This window comes from Staurois parvus, unplaced genomic scaffold (assembly GCF_062004578.1).
Source record: "Staurois parvus isolate SC_StPar_1 unplaced genomic scaffold, SC_StPar_1.0 ptg000052l, whole genome shotgun sequence".
NCBI classification, from domain to species: Eukaryota; Metazoa; Chordata; class Amphibia; order Anura; family Ranidae; genus Staurois; species Staurois parvus.
In genome coordinates, this window is record NW_028317848.1 from 742,730 (window position 1) to 764,515 (window position 21,786).

The 21,786-nt window shown below is 41.9% G+C and overlaps 1 protein-coding gene across 1 annotated transcript in view; it reads right to left on the bottom strand.

The window, feature by feature from the left end:
- The window catches only part of VPS13B (vacuolar protein sorting 13 homolog B), a 1,305,797-nt gene that overhangs the window by 429,639 nt on the left and 854,372 nt on the right, over positions 1 to 21,786 (bottom strand). Inside the window, exon 31 of the mRNA XM_089666424.1 lies at positions 21,514 to 21,717. Coding sequence (XP_089522550.1) covers positions 21,514 to 21,717 — 204 coding nt within the window. The remainder of the gene's footprint in view (positions 1 to 21,513; positions 21,718 to 21,786) is intronic.

Below are 21,786 nucleotides of genomic sequence, written 5' to 3' on the forward strand. Positions count from 1 at the left end.
TAGGTGTAGTATTAAAATAACCACTTAATAGTCAAATGCAATTGTCTTTGATTATTAAATGGTTATTTTAATAATACACCTAGATGGTGCTTGTTTTCCCTCTCCCTTGCATCATGACTCTATACTATTGAAGTATCTCTCAACCCAGAGTTCAAGAGGTGTCAGGAGGCTTGCAAGGTCAGTGCAACCACTGTGAACAAGGATTATCAAGCACCCCCTGTGGGTTTAGCGCTACCCAGGTATGCTTATTGAATATAGCACAGTGAAAAAGGTACATTCAAATTTTAAAAAAGTACACAGAAGCAGGCCCAAGGTCCCATTTTAAGTATATCTGTAGGCTGCTAGCAATGTTCCTTCTTATTAAGAAGACCTGGCTGTCATGTTAATCCAGTGACTTTAATACCTTTTGATCTACTGCTGAGCTGCATTCAGATTAGGATTACTTCATTTTGCCATTGCTTACTTTAATCATTTGTGGACCAGCCACTGTGCATGCTGAGCCGTTCCCCTACGGTTCCAGGAGAATGCATCAGTACACCTCCAAGAACTGTGTGCGCACAGTTCTGTGATTGCATACAGCAGATCACAGGTAAAAGGTACAATGAGAGTGGTTCTGTAACATGTGATCACTGCAACCAATCACAGCATCAAATAAACAATGGCTGCCCCTGACTATCTCTGATTTGTCCTGCATATTAAGTCCTAACTTCCCTTTTCCTGCTCATCTGTACATTAACCTCCTCATCTCCGGATTCCTCTGTGTATGACCTTCACATTTAATGTATCTAGTGCAATATTAGAAAGCTCCATGTTTTAACCTCCTCAACTCCAGCATGTTTCTTAATTTCCAAAATAATGTTGGCAAAAAACAGGTCAACTTGGGGTGACTACTTTCTAAAAGAGTAATTTTTTGGGGTTTTGGTACTCTCCTGACATTTTTTTGCCATGTTTTAAAACAGAAAGTTGTTTTGTTTGTGTGGGGGGTTTTTTTTTTTTACAAGTATTTGCTTTTTCCCCTTCATATAGTAAACAATAAAAATACAGTGGATTTTTAAACTGAAAACTCTCTCTCATTGATATAAAATTAATTTAGCTACAGAGTTGTATAACAGAGTAATTTTCAGTCAAAGTATCACATTGCTGAAAACTGAAAAATGGCCTGGTAATGAAGGGGGTGCTGACACTCAGGTGATTGAACATGTTCAGGGTCAGTGCCTCGTTAAGTATTAAAAGCAGACCATCAGGCATTAAGCAACATATTTTCTTCTACTGCAGACAAAATGGCAATTTTACTCTGCATGTAAAGTGCTTGCACATTTCATTATCAGTTGTAAACTAGATTTGAACACTGTCTGTCTAAGCAAAGGGAAGCCCTGCTTCTTCATTGTATGTTAATGAGGGGAAACTCAAAGTGTCACTTTCTGGCTAATTAATTAATCAACTACCCCAGGCTGCCAATAAGCTTAGAATCACAACTGAGCATTCAAACTAGACCACTCAGCAAGTATGGAGCACAAAAATATACCTAACTTGATATAAAATTGTGTTCCTTATTTAGGAAAATAAGTAGTCTCTCAGTCAAACACTCACAAACCGGCATTCTCCGTTTGTCACTTCTTAAATCTCTGCCATGCAATCATCCTGGAAGTGGGTCCATAAGACGCTGAGCAGGATCAGCTTGAAAATATGCCTTACTGGGACTAAACATGGACAACCTATCCAAATACCACTGCGCATCTTTAGACCAGCTCACAAGACATTTCAAGAAGAGGATATGTGGCATCCAGCAAACTGCACAGTACAGAGGTAAAAGGAGCGGGTGCAGGTAAGTGTAGGATTTGGGAAGGATGCTGGGGATAAAGCAGGGTTTTATAATGGATAACTTTACTATACCTGTGGATAGTACAGTTGTGGCCAAAATTATTCAACCCCCAATGCTGTAAAGGGGTTTAGGGACTATAGTGTACATTTGGAATTGTATTCAGAATCAAATCCTACAAGGACGTTGTAACTACCCAAATGCAACTAAAATGACATCAATTGTTTATGTAATACAGTAGTAAATGGTTCTTATGTGGTTTCTTCATTGCCACAATTATTCAACCCCTTAAAGACTACCACTCTGAAGAACAGAGGTTCATACAGGTGCTTTCCATCAGGTATTGAAAACACCTGTGGATGTCACCGAGCAGCAATCAAGCATAATAAGCACCAATTAGGCAGCTTTAAAATGACTGTGATACTCAGCTCCTTCTAGACATTTACTGGTGTGGTTACAAACATGGTGAAGGCAAGAGAATGGTCCAGGAAGACAAGAGAAGAGGTGATTTCTCTTCACAGGAAGGGCAATGGCTATAAGAAGATTGCAAAGATGTTAAACATACCAAGAGACACCTTAGGAAGCATCATTCGCAAATTCAAGGCAAAGGGCACTGTTGAAACGCTACCTGGTCGTGGCAGAAAGAAGATGCTGACTTCGACTGCTGTGCGCTACCTGAAGCGTAGAGTGGAGAGAAGTCCCCGTGTGACTGCTGAGGAACTGAGAAAAGATTTGTCAGATGTGGGTACAGAAGTTTCAGCCCAGACAATAAGACGCACACTGCGTAATGAAGGCCTCCGTGCCAGAACTCCCAGGCGTACCCCCTTGCTGTCTCCAAAGAATAAGAAGAGTCGACTGCAGTATGCCAAAAGCCATGTGGACAAACCACAAAAGTTGTGGGATAGTGTTCTGTGGACTGATGAAACAAAATTAGAACTGTTTGGGCCCATGGATCAACGCTATGTTTGGAGGAGGAAGAACAAGGCCTATGATGAAAAGAACACCTTGCCTACTGTGAAGCATGGTGGAGGGTCAATCATGCTTTGGGGCTGTTTTGCTTCTGCAGGTACAGGGAAGCTTCAGCGTGTGCAAGGTACCATGAATTCTCTTCAGTACCAGGAGATATTGGATGGAAACGTGATGCAGTCCGTCACACACCTGAGGCTTGGGAGACGTTGGACCTTTCAACAGGACAATGATCCCAAGCATACCTCCAAGTCCACTAGAGCATGGTTGCAGAGGAAAGGCTGGAACATTTTGGAGTGGCCATCGCAGTCACCAGACTTAAATCCGATTGAGAACCTCTGGTGGGACTTAAAGAAAGCAGTTGCAGTGCGCAAGCCTAAGAATGTGACTGAACTGGAGGCCTTTGCCCATGAAGAATGGGCGAAGATACCCGTAGATCGCTGCAAGACACTTGTGTCAAGCTATGCTTCACGTTTAAAAGCTGTTATAACTGTAAAAGGATGCTGTACTAAGTACTAAGATTGAATGTCACTTGGGGGTTGAATAAAACTGATAATGCTGTGAGCACAGAAAAGACATTTGTGGTTATTTCATTATAACTGTTATGTTATATTTGTCTGACCTACAAGTGCCTCTTTAATGTAAATGTAAGCAAGATGACTGAATGATCAAAAGCAATGTCAAACTGGCCAAAACACTCAATTTCAGTGGGGGTTGAATAATTTTGGCCACAACTGTATACTGGGTTTCGGCCACTGAGGAAAGTCAGACATCCTTATCTACAATGCACACTTATTCTAGGTAAGACGCATGTTAAAGCAAGAGGGTAAACAACTGGAGAATGAGATGTATTAATGGCAGCTTTCCGTCTCTATTGGACAAGGTTTCCTTTAAGCATTAAACTCTTTTTTCACACTCCTTTTATTAAAAGAAGTATAGACTGCAGACAGAGAGAGAAAGTGAGTGAGACATCATTTTGTTCCTTTGCAAATCATTAGTAAGACCTCATCTGGAATATGCAGTTCAGTTATGGGCACCAATTCACAAAAAGAATATTGAAGACCTGTAGAAAATGCAGAGAAAGGCAACCAAACTGATAAGAGGCATGGAGGCACTCAGCTGTGAGGAAAGATTAGCTGAACTGAATGTATTTTCTCTTGAGAAGAGGCAATTGAGGGGTGATATGATCACCATTCTGTATATAAATTATCCATATAGTGAACTTGGTGTAGAGCAGGGGTGTCAAACTGGGGACCCTCCAGCTGTTGCGAAAATACAAGTCCCTTCATGCCTCTACCTTTGGGAGTCACGCTTGTAACTGTCTATCTTGCAATGCCTCATGGGATTTGTAGTTTGGCAACAGCTGGAGGTCTACCAGTTTCACACCTGTGGTGTAGAATTATTCACTTTCAGGTGAGTATAGAGGACAAGGGGTCACTCCTTACATCTGGTGGAAAAGATATTTAACTTTCACATATGGAAAGGCGTCTTCACAGTAAGAACTTTATTGGGGATTTTTCCTTTCCCCGTAACAACTGTGGGTATAGGATTGTGTATACTGTATAGAGGTTTTCTATGGGGCTTTTTTTTTTATGTCTACTGATTGAACGAGATGAACGTGTGTTGTTTTTCAAGCTATGTAACTGATCCAAGGAACCAGATCATTGCTGGACATTACAATTTAATGCATCACGCACCATTACTATGCATGTGTGAGGAGTTTTGTTGAATAGACAGAAAAGAAGCCAACGTTCAGCATTTGTGTAAGGGTTGCTCATGTAGCTTTAGTTTAAAGTCACTTTTTTGCCAGTGATCTGGTCCTTGCACTTTTTGTTGTGAATATGCAAGGCAGGAATTCGCAGCCCTGCTTAGTGTATGCTTTTTGGCCTCTCTCAGAGAGAGATGCTACACAGCTCAGAATAATTTGACCAGGCATACAGTCCTTCTCAGCAGCCTGTGAGAATCTTTATTATCAATCACGTGGCGGATTAATGAGAATTCAGATTGAGGTAATAAGAATGGAGATTATCATTTTAGCACAAGCTGGGTTCCAGTGTGTGGCACTTCCACCTGATGTGTTCTGATTTGCTTCTTCTAGCTTGGATGAGCTTGTTTGAATCCTGATACCTGGTCTGTGCTTTGGACTGCAGGGAGAGGCTTAGTAGTACTTTGAGCGGAGCTCCATGGCCTTTGTATATGGGTCACAATGATTTTAGCACAGTTTCAATGGCGTTGATTTACTAAAACTGGAGAGTCAAATCTGGTGCAGCTCTGCATAACAACCAATCAGCTTCCAGTTTTTTGTTTTTTTTTGTTAAAGCTTAATTGAACAAGCTGAAGTAAGAAGCTGATTGGCTACCATGAAGAGCTGCACCAGATTTTTCACTTTCCAGTTTCAGTAAATCAACCCCTATGTCACTTGGAGAGGAATAGTAGCTAACTTTCTGATTTCACACATTGGCTAACGTTTCCCACTCAGAAGCAGTGACAACGTTCAGTGTCTAAACTACTATGACTACATACTGTACTTAGGAGACCAAGTCTGCGTACAGTAACAGAACCATCTATTTCAGCCTCTCTCAACCTTTTTACACTGAAGGAATCCCTAAAAATTGGTCAGGTCTTCAGGAAACCCTGAAGCAATTTTTCTAATCACAGCTAATGGTAAGTTTTTGTGATCATTAAGCTATAGATATATTAATAAATAATACATGTAACTTAGTAATGTGAAACATTTGCTTGTTTTGTTATGCACAAACATTGAGTTCTGTGAGAACAACATAAATGCATTAGGGTTTGGTGGAAAAAATACATACGCATTGGTGCTCAGGAGCAAAAAATACTGTTGTAGTAGTGTTTAGTGATCTGAAATACAATTTGCACTTATGTATGTAATAATTTTGCTCTTCATCCGTTACTTCCCACTTGTTCCATGTTGCCCTCTGTTACAAGTGACATCAATCACCAAAGATCTAAAGGTAACTAAAGGTTGGGGTCTAGTGTTTTGTGATACCCCAGTTGAAAACACTGGTCTAGTTGGACAGAAAAAGGGATTCTGACAGTTTGTTTTTAAATGAAAAGAGGATTTATTTTACAAGCACATTCACCACTTACACACCACAAGAGCTACAAATTATCTATCCAATCCTTCCACCTACAAGGGAGAGCAAAGCTTGGAAATTGGAAGAAATAGTAGCTCACTTATTCTTCATCTAACATCAGTGACACCAGGTTACATGCTGACCAACCATATGTGCAGCCCAATTATTATATAAAAGTCAATCAATTGCTTTCTCGAATGGTCATCCTCATTGCAAGCAGTCAGGGCAGAAATATGGGAGCTGGCATTTATCATTTGCTTTTCAAGATACATGCTCCAGGGATGTCATCTTCAGCCTTCTTTAGTGTTTGCTCAATAAGTGACTTGGAACAAACACTACACTGCTTATTGTGGGTCAGTAACTCGCTGACTAGGGAAACAAGGGTAAGTATGACTGCTCTGGGAGTATGCACCTATAAAGACAATGGAAACTCTTATATTTCCATTCTGATAGGTTCCATTTACAAGTGAAATGGCCCTTCCAAAATCTGCAAGCTTCTGAAGAAGACACCAATTTTGCTCTGTTATATGTGCAAATAAACTAAAAATATTAAGAATTATGGGCAGCAGGAGCAGGGCATACAATGCTTTAAAAAAGTATTCATACCCCTTAAAATTAACCACATTTTGTCATGTTACAACCAAAAACATAAATGTATTTTATTGGGATTTTATGTGACAGACCAACACAAAGTGGCACATAATTTTGAAATGGAAGGAAAATGATAAATGGTTAAATGGATAAATTATAAATAAATATCCAAAAAGTGACTCAGCCCCCAAGAGTGAATACTTTGTAGAACCACCTTTCGCTGCAATTACAGCTTCAAGTCATTTTTGGTACGTCTCTATCAGCTTTGTACATCTAGAGAGTGAAATTTTTGCCCATTCTTCTTTGCAAAATAGCTCAAGATTGGACAGAGAGCGTCTGTGAACAGCAATTTTCAAGTCTTGCCACAGATTCTCAATTGGATTTAGGTCTGGACTTTGACTGGGCTATTCTAACAAATGAATATGATCTGATCTAAACCATTCCATTGTAGTTCTAGCTGTATTTCAGGTTCGCTGTCCTGCTGGAAGGTGAATCTCCGCCCCAGTCTCAAGTCTTTTGCAGACTCTTGCAGGATTTCTTTTAAGATTGCCCTGTATTTGGCTCCATCCATCTTCCAGTCAACTCTAACCAGCTTCCTGGTCCCTGCTGAAGAAAAGCATCCCCACAACATGATGCTGCCACCATGTTTCATGGTGGGGATAGTGCGTTCAGGGTGATGTGCAGTGTGGGTTTTTGCCACACATAGCATTTTGCTTTTAGGCAAAAAGTTCCATTTTGGTCTCATTTGACCAGAGCTTCTCGGCATGGCTTATCGCAAACTGCAAAACGGGACTTCTTATGGCTTTGTTTCAATAATGGCTTTATTCTTGCAACTCTTTCATAAAGGCCATATTTGTAGAATGCATAACTAATAGTTGTCCTTTGGACAGATTCTCCCACCGGAGGTGTGGATCTCTGCAGCTCCTCCAGAGTTGCCATAGACCTCTTGTCTGCTTCTCTGCTTAATGCTCTCCTTACCTGGCCTGTCAGTTTAGGTGGGCCATGTTTTCTTAGGTTTGCAGTTGTGCCATACTCTTTCCAGTTTCGGATGAGGGATTGAACAGTGCTCCATGAGATGTTCAAAGTTTGGAATATTATTTTTATAACCTAACCCTGCTTTAAACTTCTCCTCAACTTTATCCGTGACCGGTCTGGTGTGTTCCTTGGCCTTCATGATGCTGTTTGTTTTCTAACAAACCTCTGAGGGCTTCACGGAACAGCTGTATTTATACTGAGATTCAATTACACACAGGTGGACTCTATTTACTAATTAGGTGACTTCTGAAGGCAATTGGTTCAACTAGATTTTAGTTAGGGGTATCAGCGCAAAGGGGGCTGAATACAAATGCACACCACATTTTTCAGATATTTATTTGTAAAAAATGTTGAAAACCATTTATCATTCTCCTTCCACTTCACAATTATGTGCCACTTTTTGTTGGCCTATCACATAAAATCCGAATAACATACATTTACGTTTTTGTCCGCATACTTTATCTCACCGCTGCATATCACTCCTAAAATTAGGGAATTAACTGCTTTTTTAGTGAAAGTGAAAACCAAATGAACTGTCCTAAAATTACAGCAATGGCAGACATCAAACCAATGTATACATAATTCAGAACAATGACTTTACATATGGTCAATGTATCTGAGAGAGACAGAGTTGCAGTCTAAATAAGATTACAAAGTTCAATATGATAACATTTGAACAATGGTGAAGGAGGAGTGCAATGAAGGCCTAACTAATACCAATTTGTTTGACTTTTTTTCCTCCTTAGAATTCCATGGCCATGTAAACACAGATCAACACATGATCAAGTCTTTCTGCCAAACACACTCCTGTGTTGCTTTGTTCTGTGCCGGCCCCTGTCTTCCTTTCAGATAACACTTGAAAGCAGAAGCCTGTTTGGTATATTTAAACTGTCACTGATCCAGCAATTTTTCCTTGTAAGTGCCATTCAAACAGCAGTATTATGTTCCTCTCAAATTTATCTAGGGGGGCTTGGGAAAGATAAGTACAAAACTTAACTTGCAGGCTTTTTAAAGCCCTTTGTTTAAATATGCGTACATATTAAAGCAGCCCACCTGTGGTTTGTTATTATAAAAGTGTAAGTTATAGATTCGGCTTGGTTATGGAACACACAATTTCACATCATTGTGGAGATAATGTATTCTGGAATGTTGGACATTATTTGATCATGTCCTCTGGGCATTTGTAATAAACATACCAGGGCTATGTATATACAAAAAGCATGAGTCAAAATTGGAAATGTAAACCTTTGCCTAACGCTAATGTTCCTCCAGATAATCTTACTCCATTGATTGGAACGTGTTTAGCGGTAAAACAAATAATCAGAAGCATATTACACATGGGTGTTAATAGGCACATCTACGCCATTTCAAACAAATCAGATTACTTTCCAGTGTTACAATGGTGCAGAATAATACAACAACTGTGTTTGGAAAGCTCTGATCAGCTGAGATGAAGGAATTTGGAATTGTGGGAAGTTCTCTGTCTAGCTGAAGGATGATGTGTTGTTAATATAGAGCATGCCAAAAGTATTTTACATGTCAGTTGGAGCCTCTGTGTTTCTGGCTGCCATAACACCCGGCCTCCCTGTGAGGTAGACTGCTCAGACGCCCAACAGACAGATGAAAAGGTTGCAAAATGTACACGTGTAAGGTGGGACTGTCCCAAACGTCAACATTTTTGGTTGCAAATTTATCTGCAGGTCTACACAATATTAGGCAGATTTTCTGTATAAGTAAAGATCCTCATGAAGTCAATATCTGCATGGCTTTAGGGTTCATGCTTTTCACAGGAATATCCCCCCCACCCCCCATATGCCCATATGTGTTGTTCTTTTTTTCTATTTCTTTTAATTTCTTCCTCCCTCTTTTCTTTTTAACTCCTACTCCCTTACACACCCCCTTTCATTTATTCCCTTACCATGTTATAATCCAGTCATGCTCCTCATTCCCCCATTAAAGCAGTAATAAACCCAAAATAAACATGTAATATAGTGCAGCTTACCAATCCTTAGACTAGGTTCACATCTATGCAGCCTGTGCAGGCATGGCTTGTGCAGGCACGGCAGCCCATTCATTTGAATGGGTTGCCGTGTCTTGTGAAACTGAGGGAAAAAGTCCCTGCACTATTCTTGAAATCACAACCCGCAAGTACAGTGCGGATGCCAGCGCAGGTGCGATTTCCAGCGCGGGCGGCATGCCATTAGGATTATTGGCACCTGCCTGCAGCTCCAAGGTGCGGGTCCCACAGTGGCAACTACCCATACAGGTGTAAACCTAGCCCTAGATGTGGTGGCTGCATTATTTTTTTTTATAGGCTTTTATCGCCTCTTTTTACCTAGTGATTTGGTCAATTCACACCTCTTGCCCCCACTCTGGATAAAGTAACACAGGGGCTTCTTTGGACAGCAGCATTAAATTCTAACACTGAGTGTGTTACGTTATACTCACTTTTTCCCAGTTTACCCCCCCTTTTATTCCCACCACCCCCCCCCTCCCATTTCTATAATTATGTTCAAATGAAAGGTACAAATTTAGTTCAGGTACTTATATAGCACTGTCAATTTATGCAGAGCTTTACACATATATTGTACATGCACATCAGTCCCTAACCCTCAAGGAGCTTACACTCCCGAACTCAAATTCATACATACACATACCAGGGCCAATTTAGACAGGAGCCAATTAACCTACCAGCATGTCTTTGGTGTGTGGGAGGAAAAACATGCAGGCTGCAGGCAGGTAGTGCTGTGGTTGGGATTCAAGCTGATGCCCTAGTGCTGCTAGGCAGAAGTACTAACCACTTACCCACTGTTCTAAGTGGTTAGCATGTCCGGATATATCCAGATATGATTGTTATATCCGTTATGTATATGGGATCGTTTTCACTGTACTATATTGCTAAACCCAATACGAATTTATTGAAACAGGAAAGGTTGCACAAAATCTGAAACCCTAATATAAAGTAAGGAGAAGGTTTTTATGAGGAAAGTAGTAGATAACAGTGATGATGTCATTGAATTACAGGGATAACGTGAATTTAGAATCAATCCCATAATGTATTATTTTATTACTATGTATATGAAACCTACCAAAATGCTGCCCCACGTACAAAGAATCCTGACCCTTTTACATTAACTTCTGCAACTGTAACCTAATAAAATATATTCACTTCAATTTTTGTTAATATTTAAAAATGTTTTTTTTAGGAGAAATCTAGCATAAAAAATAAGATGATGTACTCATAGGTGATCATGTACTTATACCGCTAACAGACTATACAGTGGTTCTCACATCTCTTTTCAACACAACCTTACATGCTCAGAAAAGGTTTGTACTCTTTGTAAAATCCTATTCTTAGATATAGGAGTCTATTGAGTGATACAAGAAAATCTCAAGCATTCAAATTAAACAGAGAAATGGACAGTGACAACAACAGAAATGCACAGAATAACCCTGTCCACAATTACCATGTCTCCGTTTTTTTACAAAGTATAACTTAGAACATAAAAACTTAGGGGTGGGACCTGTGTCCCTCAATAGAGTTTAAGATAAGGATTTATGGTAAATGCAAAAAAAAATTTTCTTTCTTGTCCATTGAGGAGCACAGGGAGTCCTAAACCTTCAGGATGTCCAAAAGCAGCAAGCAAACACCAAGAGACCCTGGTAAATCACATAAACTGGAACTGCCTGTATTTCAAAAGCTGCTTGAAAGACTTTACACCCGAACTGGTATCAGATGATATGTAAACATCCATTTGGTAGAAAAACTAAAGTCCAGGTGGAAGTCTTGAAAATTTAGGAAAGTTGCCAGATGCCACAAAAAACAAAAAGCACACACACAGACTAGAAGAGCTCATCTTGATAAAAAAAGGGAAGGAACTGACCCTAGAGTCCATAGGTCTGAATGATGCTATGTCTCAGCCACCTAGAAATGGTGGAATGAGAATCCAGAACAATCTTATGGAATAATGAAAGAGAATAATTCTTTTTGAAAGGAGCAGTGACTGACAGACTCACACAGGTGGAAACCACATTCAGACAATGGTGGGAGTTTTCTTTTTGGTAAACTAGAACCAGACAGAGGTAAGAAAGAATTATGTCCTGGTTGAGGTCAAAGGCATGAAGAAACTCCTGGGCCTCAACATCACCTTATCCCTGTTACAGCAAAGATGAAGAGTGGCACACTCACATAATTCAAAGCGGCTTTGTAATATGTCTTTCCTGTATGAGTGATTGCCAGTGACAAGCTGTGGTTGTCAATTGTGGACTAACTTGGATTGACGCTATGTTTTATTGAAATTGTATGGATTAGCTTAATATATGGATATAATTTAAAAGTTGCCTCACAGAAATTATAGCTAAAAAAAAGCACTACAATGTGAAGAGATTTGAGAGAGGAATGTCTCTAATGAGTTGGCACAGTGGTTTTTGAAGAAAATGGAGAGCCAACCTCACAGAGTCACATAGGAATGGTCAGACAGGCCACGGACAACCAAAACATTCGTACCCAAAAGAATCAGTATGACTAAGAACTTTATTGATTTGTCCCATGGCAAACAAATGCTGCATTATATAGAGGTGTGGATTAAAATCAAGAAAATGGGTCTGCCATGAAGGAGGCCCAGGACTTTTACACAGTGTACAGTCAAGAACTGGACAACTCCTGGACCAAAGAGCTGAGATCTGAGCTTTTAAATTTTTTTCATGTGAAAGAAAACGCCTTGGCCTAAGCGGAGTCCTGGACTGGACCAAAATACAATGAGCCAGTTTCACTGATAAGTTCCAAAGCACTGTAATATCTGGACAGTAAATCCATGTTGTCCCACTTCGAGAGTTTCCTCAACCAGAGGCCATCAAGATATCTAAATATTTCACAATGAGGATGCTACAAGAGTGCCACAGGACTAAAACTTTCCCCAGCATATTGCTGAAAACCTGAGGGTACAGAAGAAAGACTGAAAAGCAGAGCACAAACTGTTAGCAAAGGGGTCTTACAGCAAAACTTTAGGAAATGTATATTAGCTGGAAGGATAGGGACCAGTAGGCACACATCCTTAATGACCACAAAACCAGAAAATCTGCAGGGTGCAGGGAGACAACAATAGACCTGGTGGTTTCCCTGTAGAATTTCTGGACTAAAAAGAAGACAGAGTTTTAAGATCTAAAACAGAACAGATGGATGCTTTGGTATGAGAACAATGAAGAGCTTAGAAACCTAGAAACCATGCTGCCACAGAACTGGGACAACAATATATACTCACAGAAATACTAAGGTGATTGAAGTGAGAAATGATTATTTACAGGGGAAGGCATTTCTGCCAAACGTTGCTGGAGGAAAAAAGACTCAAGACTAGGTCTTGACTCTTGACAAGGAAGACGATGAAGTGAAAGGAAAAGGAATTGTTCCCTAACAAAAATAACTGGCAGGTTGAACAGTGTGCACCTTAGGCTTTTTCCCCTTAGAGGGTTTTTTTTTGTTTTACCACCAGTAATATCCTAGATAATTACTATCTTAAATCATACTGAAGAAACATTGTCCCTCAAAGACCATGTTGGGTGACGCAGCCTATATAAGAATTTCACAGACCAGTGCTTTAACCAAGGTGCCCATGCACAGGACAACCATTTGATAGCAAAACCAGGAAGCTTTTAGCAGACCAGCACAGCTGAACTTAAAGAGTTACAGATGTTTTTTCCACACTTACTATAATCAAGTTATAATCATAGTAGTGGAGAAATATTGTTAAAGTGAATTGGACCAGCTAGCTACAGTTTAACAAGGTACAAGCACAAGCGGGTGTGGAGTTTCTAAATTTCTTACTGAAGTCGCCAAAAAAAATACTCTGTGATATACAGGGCCATCAAGTCCACCAATCCAAGGGTATAGCTGACCTCTTTGGTGACCTCTTCTCTGCTTCTGTAGATGCAATATCCTCCTTGCTCACATAGGACACCTGGTTAAAGGATGTGTTCACCTTTTGAAAAAAATAATAAATGCACATTTTTTTGCTGGCTCCTGCATACTCTCTACATAGCTGTCTGCCCGTATGGGCAGGCAGTTACCTGAAAGCAGGAAGCTCAATGGACTACGAGAGTGCTCACCAGCATCCTCAGCCACAATGGCTGATGGTACTTGTAGGCATATAATCAGAGGAAACCGCCTTCTTGTTAATGCCTAGTACTCAATTTACATATCAGATCTGTAGAATGAATGTCAAGCCTAGTACACACGTACCAAAAGTCATCTGTTTCAGCAGGAAATCCAGCATTCGATCAGCACTTGCAGCAAATGGGTCCCCCCTATTGTACAGCGCTGAGCAAACCCTTTGGCGCTATATAAACTCGTAGTAATAATAATAATAATAATGCCAAGTGAAGCGCTCATCACTGTATTCTGGGTTGGGTGCCCTCTTGTTTGCTGAATTGTAATACTTTTCTTGTTGCCAACCTCTGCCTAGCATCAAAGTTATGTGTCACATCTCCCAATTTTTAACTCCACCCATCCTCCTGATAGTCAAAGTAAGTTAGTTTTGTAATGCTGATTGTTTTCCCTTTAAGGTAGTAATATTGCTCCTCCCCCCATCCCCACTTAAAGCCTACAGCCCTACCTTAAAGTGTTACTAAACCCACAACAGTAAAATCAGTCTGTATATGCAGCAAAGCATGCTAGTTATACTCACTGTGGAACCTAAGGGATTAATCCTCTGCATTGTGTAAAAAGGCTCTTTTATCCTTTCTTCTCTGCCCCCCCCCCTTGTTCAATTGTCCACGTTTTAGCTCCTGATAAAACAGTCTGAACGCATAGTCCTTCTGCACATGCTCAGTTTAGTGTGTATTGCCAGAAAGGTTTTTTTTTTCTTGGGAGAGTGCATATGATCAGCACAGGGCCAATCAGCACTGCTTAGACAGAGGTCAGGGGTTTTGCATCCTCCTAGAGCAGAAAGAAATCTCCTCCTACAAGCTTTAACCAGTGCTCTGCTGAAGTCACGAGCCTGCTCTAACTGCTGATGAGAAAAGGTATTTAGCAGTTTATATTTACTAAAATAATTGCACTTCCATGTTCTGTGTACTGTAGGAGACCAGATATAGTGAATGCAGGTTCCTGGGTTTAGTAACACTTTATATTTCAATATTTTTTATTGAGAAACAGGCATATAATAGCATAAAACAGGATGGCAAAAAAAGGGGTCCACCTACATGGTGGGACGCTATATAGAATCACAATCAGAACACTGATAGGCACGCAAAAAAATTTGACTAACAATGGCAATAAGAATACACACAGAGAGTGCCATTACCATCAAGACGTACAGGTTTCATCAATCAATAAACAGAGACTAAACTGTAGGAATAAACCAAATGTAACAAAAACAATGCAGTGGATAAAGTAGAAAAAGAGAGAAGAAAGAGAAAAGAAGGAGGAAACAGCTCCTAAGAAAAAGGAAAAAAATAGGGGGGGGGTCAGCTGTAAGACTCTCACGATACAGAAATTTAACTAATCCAAGGCTCCCAAGTCCCCTTAAATCTGGACACATCGTCATTGACAATACTTTTAAGTTTATCATTTACCATTATCCAATTAAGTTTATGTTTCACCCTGTCCAACGGGATCACAGATTGTTTCCAACTCCTAGCTATGGTAATGTGAGCCGCCAGAAAGAGGTATAAAATTAGTTTAGTCAATTTTATGGGAACGTCAGCGGGAAGTATATGAAACAAGGCCACTTCCGGTGATCTACGGATATTAACTCCTGTTACCGAATATATAAAATTAAATATGCGGATCCAGAACCTACTCACAACTGGACATTTCCACCAAACGTGGAACATAGTACCTTCTTGACCACAGCGTCGGAAACAGCTAGATGATACTGAGGGATACATTTTGGCCAAGCGAGTAGGAACCAAATACCAACGAAGTAGCGTTTTATAATTGGTTTCAACAAGATCACTGTTAATCGAGATCTTCGATAAAGTATGAGCCGCATTCCGCCATGTATCTAAATCTAATGAACTATTCAAATCCCCCTCCCATTCGGTCCTGTAGGACAATTTAGCGAGAGGATCAACAATGGAAGCATAAATAAAGGATAAACGACCTCACATCATCCCACCTGCTCCACAGGAGACCTCGAGGGAAGTAAGCGCACAGGGTTCTCTGAGTAATCTAAGTTTGCTAATGATAAAAGAGCGAAGTTGGTGATAACGAAATATTTCTCCGGGAGGCATCTGATATGTCGTCAAAAAATATTGACGTGACCGAGGACTAAACCCATCTAAATAGTCTCCGATACGTAACAGACCCTTATTAATCCACCACTGCAACACCGATGGAGATAGACCCGGGGCAAACTCAGGATTATCAAACACTGGGGCTAATGGGGTATGTGGAGAGGAGAAAGGTTTGCGAGCTCGCCATCTATCCCACACCGATAACGAATAGGATAGAGTAGGACAAAAAATAGGAGGACGCAATCCACCGGGAAGCCACATGAGAGTACCCACAGCATGGATGGCACGAAACAGCCTCAATCCCGACCCACTGGGGGACATATCCCCTGGCCGTAGTACACGATAACTGTGATATTTGGGCCGCCTAAAAATATGCCAGGAGATTATGGAGTCCCAAATTGCCATGCCTCTTCAGGGAGAATAAGGTAGACTTGTTAATCCTAGGGCATTTTCCCCTCCATATAAATCTAGAGACTGCTGCTTGTAGTAATAACAATTCCCGTTTGGGGACCATGATTGGCAGTGTCCTGAAATAGTACAATAATCTTGGTAAAAAGGTCATTTTAATAGAATGAATTCTACCGAACCAGGAAAGTGAAAGATCCTGCCAGTCTATTAAGTCATTTATAAGTCGTTTGCAAAGCGGGAGATAGTTGGTCTTGTATAACGTCGATATAGATTTCGTGAGATGAATCCCTAGATAGGGAAGAGAGCCAGGGGCTCACTGAAGATCAAAATTTTCCCGGAGGTAACAAATCAGGTAACGAGATATTCAAGGAAACCGTTTTAGACGAGTTAAGAGTAAGACCAGAGGCCTCAGAAAACCAATGAAACAAGTGGAAGAAACCAGGCAGAGACATTCGAGGATCAGAAACATACATAAGAACATCATCAGCAAATAAGGCGCATTTATGATACCGTTGACCACAGTAGACGCCCGAGATAGTGGGATCAGCACGAATAGCAATCGCAAGTGGTTCCATTGCCAAAGCAAAGAGCAATGGAGAAAGAGGACATCCCTGTCTAGTCCCTCATTCTATCGAAAAAGGGGCTGATTTATATCCAGGAATGGAAACTTGAGCGGATGGAGTAGAATATAGGGCCCGTAACAGCGTTGTAAAATGAGGGCCAGACCCGAATTTGTCTAACGTCTGAAACAGATAGTCCCAAGACAGACTGTCTAATTCTTTCTGAATATCCAGTGACAGTAGTAAAATTTCCCCCTGTGAAGACCCGTCCCAATTGGACTGCACCGGTGACAGCAAAGCTATAGTCCATCGAATTTGGTCCGATGTTTGTCAACCGCTTATGAATCCTGATTGGTTATCGTGAATATATAGGGGCAAAAACGTATGGAGACGTAGGGACAGTATTTTAGTAAGAATCTTTAAATCGCAATTAATTAAGGAAATAGGCCAGTAATTGGAAACCATAGCGGCGTCCTTGAGAGGCTTGGGGATGACACTGATGAATGCTTTATTTTCATCTGGGAGTACCATTCCCCCGTCCCGCAAATAAAGTAGAGGGCTATATGGGGCATCAAAATATCAGGGAAAGCTTTATAATAATTATTGGGAAGACCATCTGGTCCTGGGGCCTTATGAGAGGCAAGATATTTCACCGCGTTCCCGATTTCTTCACATGAAATAGGCCATTCCATCATCTTCCTATGGGTCTCCTGGAGGGGGGGGAAGCGAAACAGACCCCAAAAAGGTGTCAAGAGTCCAAGAAGAACCCCCTTTGGGCGAGCTATAAAGTTTAGAGTAGAAAAAATTAAATTTTTGGAGGATCTTACTAGGGTCCTGGGATAACGAACCGTTCTCCAATCTGAGTTTGGGGAAAGCCGTCTGGGAATGTCTGGGAGTCAGCTTGCGTGCTAACAAAGTGCCAGGTCTGTCCCTCCAAGTAAAGAATTTATGATTAGACCAACAAAGTTGTTTGTCAGCAATGGTAGTAAGACACAAATTAAGTTCCAGTCGGGCCTGGTCAAGTTTAAATAACAAATCAGGACTGGGATTTTGCTTATGTTGAGCAACCAGGTCAGTGTATAACTGAGTTTTAACGGAAAGTAGGTCATTTCAGGCATGTTTAAGACGAGAAGAAAGTTGAATAATACACCCCCTGACGGAGGCCTTATGAGCTGCCCAATTAATCGCCGCGTCCGTGTCCTCTGCTTTATTGAAGTCAAAGAATGCTTGTAAATGTGAGGAGATTTCCCAACAATGAGAGGGGTTCTCCAAAATAGAGTCATTAAGACGCCAGTGAAAAGCCGTCCTACCAGGTGTCCCGGACGACAAGATTATAGAAACTGGGTCATGGTCAGACCAGGACGTGGAGAAAATTTTAGCAGTAAGAAGTCTGGGGAGTGAATGTGTCTGAAGAAATATATGATCAATACGGGAATAACTGTTATGAGCCCTGGAGTAGTGGGAGTAGTCTCGAGAAGCAGGATTAGCCTCTCTCCATGCATCAATAAAGTCATAGCGATATAATAGTTGGGCCAACTTACGGCTCCGTCTAGAAGGAGGCTGCAGCGTGACAGTTTGGGAACGATCCAGAGTCTGGTCCAGTGCTAAATTGGAGTCACCAGCCAGAATAACATCACCCTCAAATTCCCCGACCAGGGTGCTTAGCAGGGACTGAAAAAATTCCACCTGATTGGTATTTGGAGTATAATAAATTAGAAAAGTGATTAGGTGTCCTCCCAAGTGGCCTTTCACCAGAAGATATCGCCCCTCCCTGTCCCGGATAATTTTGGATTCGGTAAAGGACAGTTGGCAAGAAAAGCAAAGGGCCACCCCCCGTTTTTTCTCTGTAGCATTAGCAAAAAAGCAGACAGGGTAATTTTTATGGATATAGCGCAGAGAGAAGGAGGGGGGAAAATGCGTCTCCTGTAAGGCAACTATATCTGCCCCAAGAGAGTGGTACGAACTAAAAGCCTGTATGCGTTTAGAGGGGGAATTAAGCCCCTGAACATTGTGAGAAATTAGACAAATACCCCCTCTAGTTGACTGTAGGGAAGACAGTATAAATAATTAAGGAGCTAAGCAGGATGGAGACCCTACGTTCCTGAAGATTGAAAATGTTCCTAAGAGTACCTAAATGTTGCCAGCTGACCACGGAGGAAAACAAAAAAAGACAAAGAAGGAAAAATTGGAGAAAAAGGAAAGAGAAAGGATAAGACATTCGGAACACAAAAGTCCGCATGTCAAGTAACTGTGGTACACGAAACATTACTATATAAATAGTTCAGACTATGCACCAGGAAATACAGAGCAATAGCCCTGTAGTGGAATGGATCTGCCCAGAGAAGCGATCTCGGGGAAGAATCTTCCAGTCAGTGAGAGCGCAAAGACACCCTCTGGCACTGACAGTAGCAGAAACCCATCAGCAATAAATCGAAAGTTTAGTGCAAAAAAATACAAGAACAAAACAAAACAATTGAACCTTCTGAAATGACATTCAGCAAACAGATGTAAAATAATCCCCAGGTCCCGCCCCCCCCCCCCGCCAATCCCCCCACACCAGCAGAGCAGCAGCAGCCAACACTCGCAGGAGCAACAGAGAGGCCACCACCAATCAAAAAATCACAGTGAAAAGTCCCCAAAAGGACACGGGAGTTCAAGAGATCTTCCCAGGTGGATTCCGTGACCCCTTCTTCTTAGAGTTTGGCGTAGCCCACAATGGCTGGAGCAGCGGAGGTCGAGAAGCCGATCCCGTAGGGGAATGGGATGCCGGACTGCGAGAGATAACACCCAGCTGAAGCAGCAACCCCTCGCCATCCTGGAACGTAGCAAACCCATAGGATTTTCCATTAAGAGTGAACTGCAGGCAAAAAGGGTAGGCCCAACGATATCTAATGCCCTTCTGAACTAAGTGAGTAGTAGCTTGAGGGATCGCCGCTTCTGGATAGTGGCCACAGAGACATCAGCAAAGATTTGTATCTTGTGCCCCGTAAGCTCCAGGTCCGGATTCTCCCTGCCATATCGCATAACCGCTTCCGTGACCTGAAAAAAATTAGGCTTGACGATGATATCTCTAGGAGGCCCCCCTTGCTGGGGGGGGGGGGAATCAATGCCCTGTGAATACGATCTATCTCAAGATGAAGGTCATCAATGTCGGGCAAAACAGACCGCTTGAGGGTGTGTGCGCAGCTAGTGAGCTCCTTAACAGACTCAGGGAGTCCTCGAATGCGAAAATTGTATCGCCTGGCCCGATTCTCCAAATCATCAATTTTAGAGTATGCTTCCTCCAGGCGATCTTGCAAGTCCGTGATCATGTTGGAATTTTGGGAGACACTATGAGCTGTTGCATCAACTTTAGCCTCGATACTGTCCAGCCGTTGGCCCAAGGCCTGAAAATCCTGCTTAAGGTCAGCCGCCAATTTTGAGGTAGCTCTATCCAGTTCGTGTTGCAGCAGATCTGCGAACCGAGCTATCAAGGTCACATCACCCGAATATATTGGTGGGTCAGGAGGAATTGCTGGTGAGGAGGCCGGGCTGTCACCTGGGGGTTCTGGACCGCTATGCTGGCTGGAAAAAATGGCAGCGATCTCGCTGCTCAATGGCGAGGAGGCAGGGGAGTCACGGCCCAAGGAACAGGCCGAAGCCTGGGACTCTGGTGGTACAGGGCTGGAAGGTGAGCGGGGGGGGCCGCAGGGAGTCACTCACCCCAGCTGGTGACGCTCTCGCAGTCCTCCTCAGTCCAGTGTGGGATGGGGTGCTCGTTTTCTACCTCTGGGAGAGAGGTGCTGCCATGAGAGAGGCAGAGGAGGCACTAGGAGCCGCAGGCGCCGATCCTGGCGCCATCTTGGACCTCCCAGTCCCTGCAGGGAGCAGCATCTGAGAGCCTCCACGGCTCTTCCCCGCCGGTTTTCCCGGCATATTGTGGGTGCCCGAGGTCTGGTCCAGGTCCGGGGGGGGGGGCGCACGATGCCCTTATATGGGGCTGTTATTGGCGCCGGAGGTGTGCGGAGCTATCGCCGGGACATCCGATCCCGGCGGCCGTGCATGCGCACTTTTAGTAACACTTTAAGAGCTGATTCACACATATGGGGTGCGGATTGAAGCTCAAGTTTCACAGCTAATTGATACGGTAGCTGCTCACAGGTTCACGTCAGGTTTACATCAGGTTCAGGACTGGATTAGCTTAGGTTCTTATCCTGTACACACATTTGCGGTTTACAAACGGTTCCCATAGAAGTGAATAGCCTGTAATCCACACCTGAACCTGAAGCCACCCAAATTCACTCTACAGAAAAATGTACAATAAACAGGGATCACAGTAAAACTTTTAAATACTTACAAATAGAGAAAATACAACATATGCAAGCCCTGTCCAAAAGAGCTTATAGTCTAAAATGTATTTATTTATTTCAGGTACTTATATAGTGCCGCCAGTCTACATAGCCCTATATATATATATTACATTCACATCAGTCTCTGCCTTTAAGGAGCTTACAATCGAAGGTCCCTAACTCACATTTATACATAAACATACAAATTAACCTACCAGCTTGTCTTTGGAGTAAAATGAAAAGCAATACTCATAAGGGGTGGTATCTGACAAAATTTGTTGCATTTTAGAAAGCCAGTGAAACTAATAAAAACAGATTAAAAATAAAAAAGTGAGGGAGAGATGGTGTGAGCTTATATTGCTTACTAAAAATCTAGGATTTGAGGTAAATGGCATGCAAGCAAAAAAAAAAGATCTAGAGAAATGGAGCTGGATTATGGAAGTTGAATAATCCTAATGACAATGAAGTCTCACCTGCTGGCCATGTTCCACTCCAGTGCAGGATTCTGGGAGCCTCTATCTGCCTCTGTCAGCAAACCCCCATTGTTACTCTCCTTCTCCGGTTTCAGCTGCTCCCACTGAGCTGTGCCAATATTAATTGACTGCAAGTCAATCTGATACTGTCTGTCCTCAACTTCTGATCCTGGATCTCTGAGGATTCCCAAATTCAAAGCACGTCTAAAAAAAACAGATTTAAAAAATGGTTACTAAGCTCAAGACAAATAGAGCACAACAACTAACAAGTAA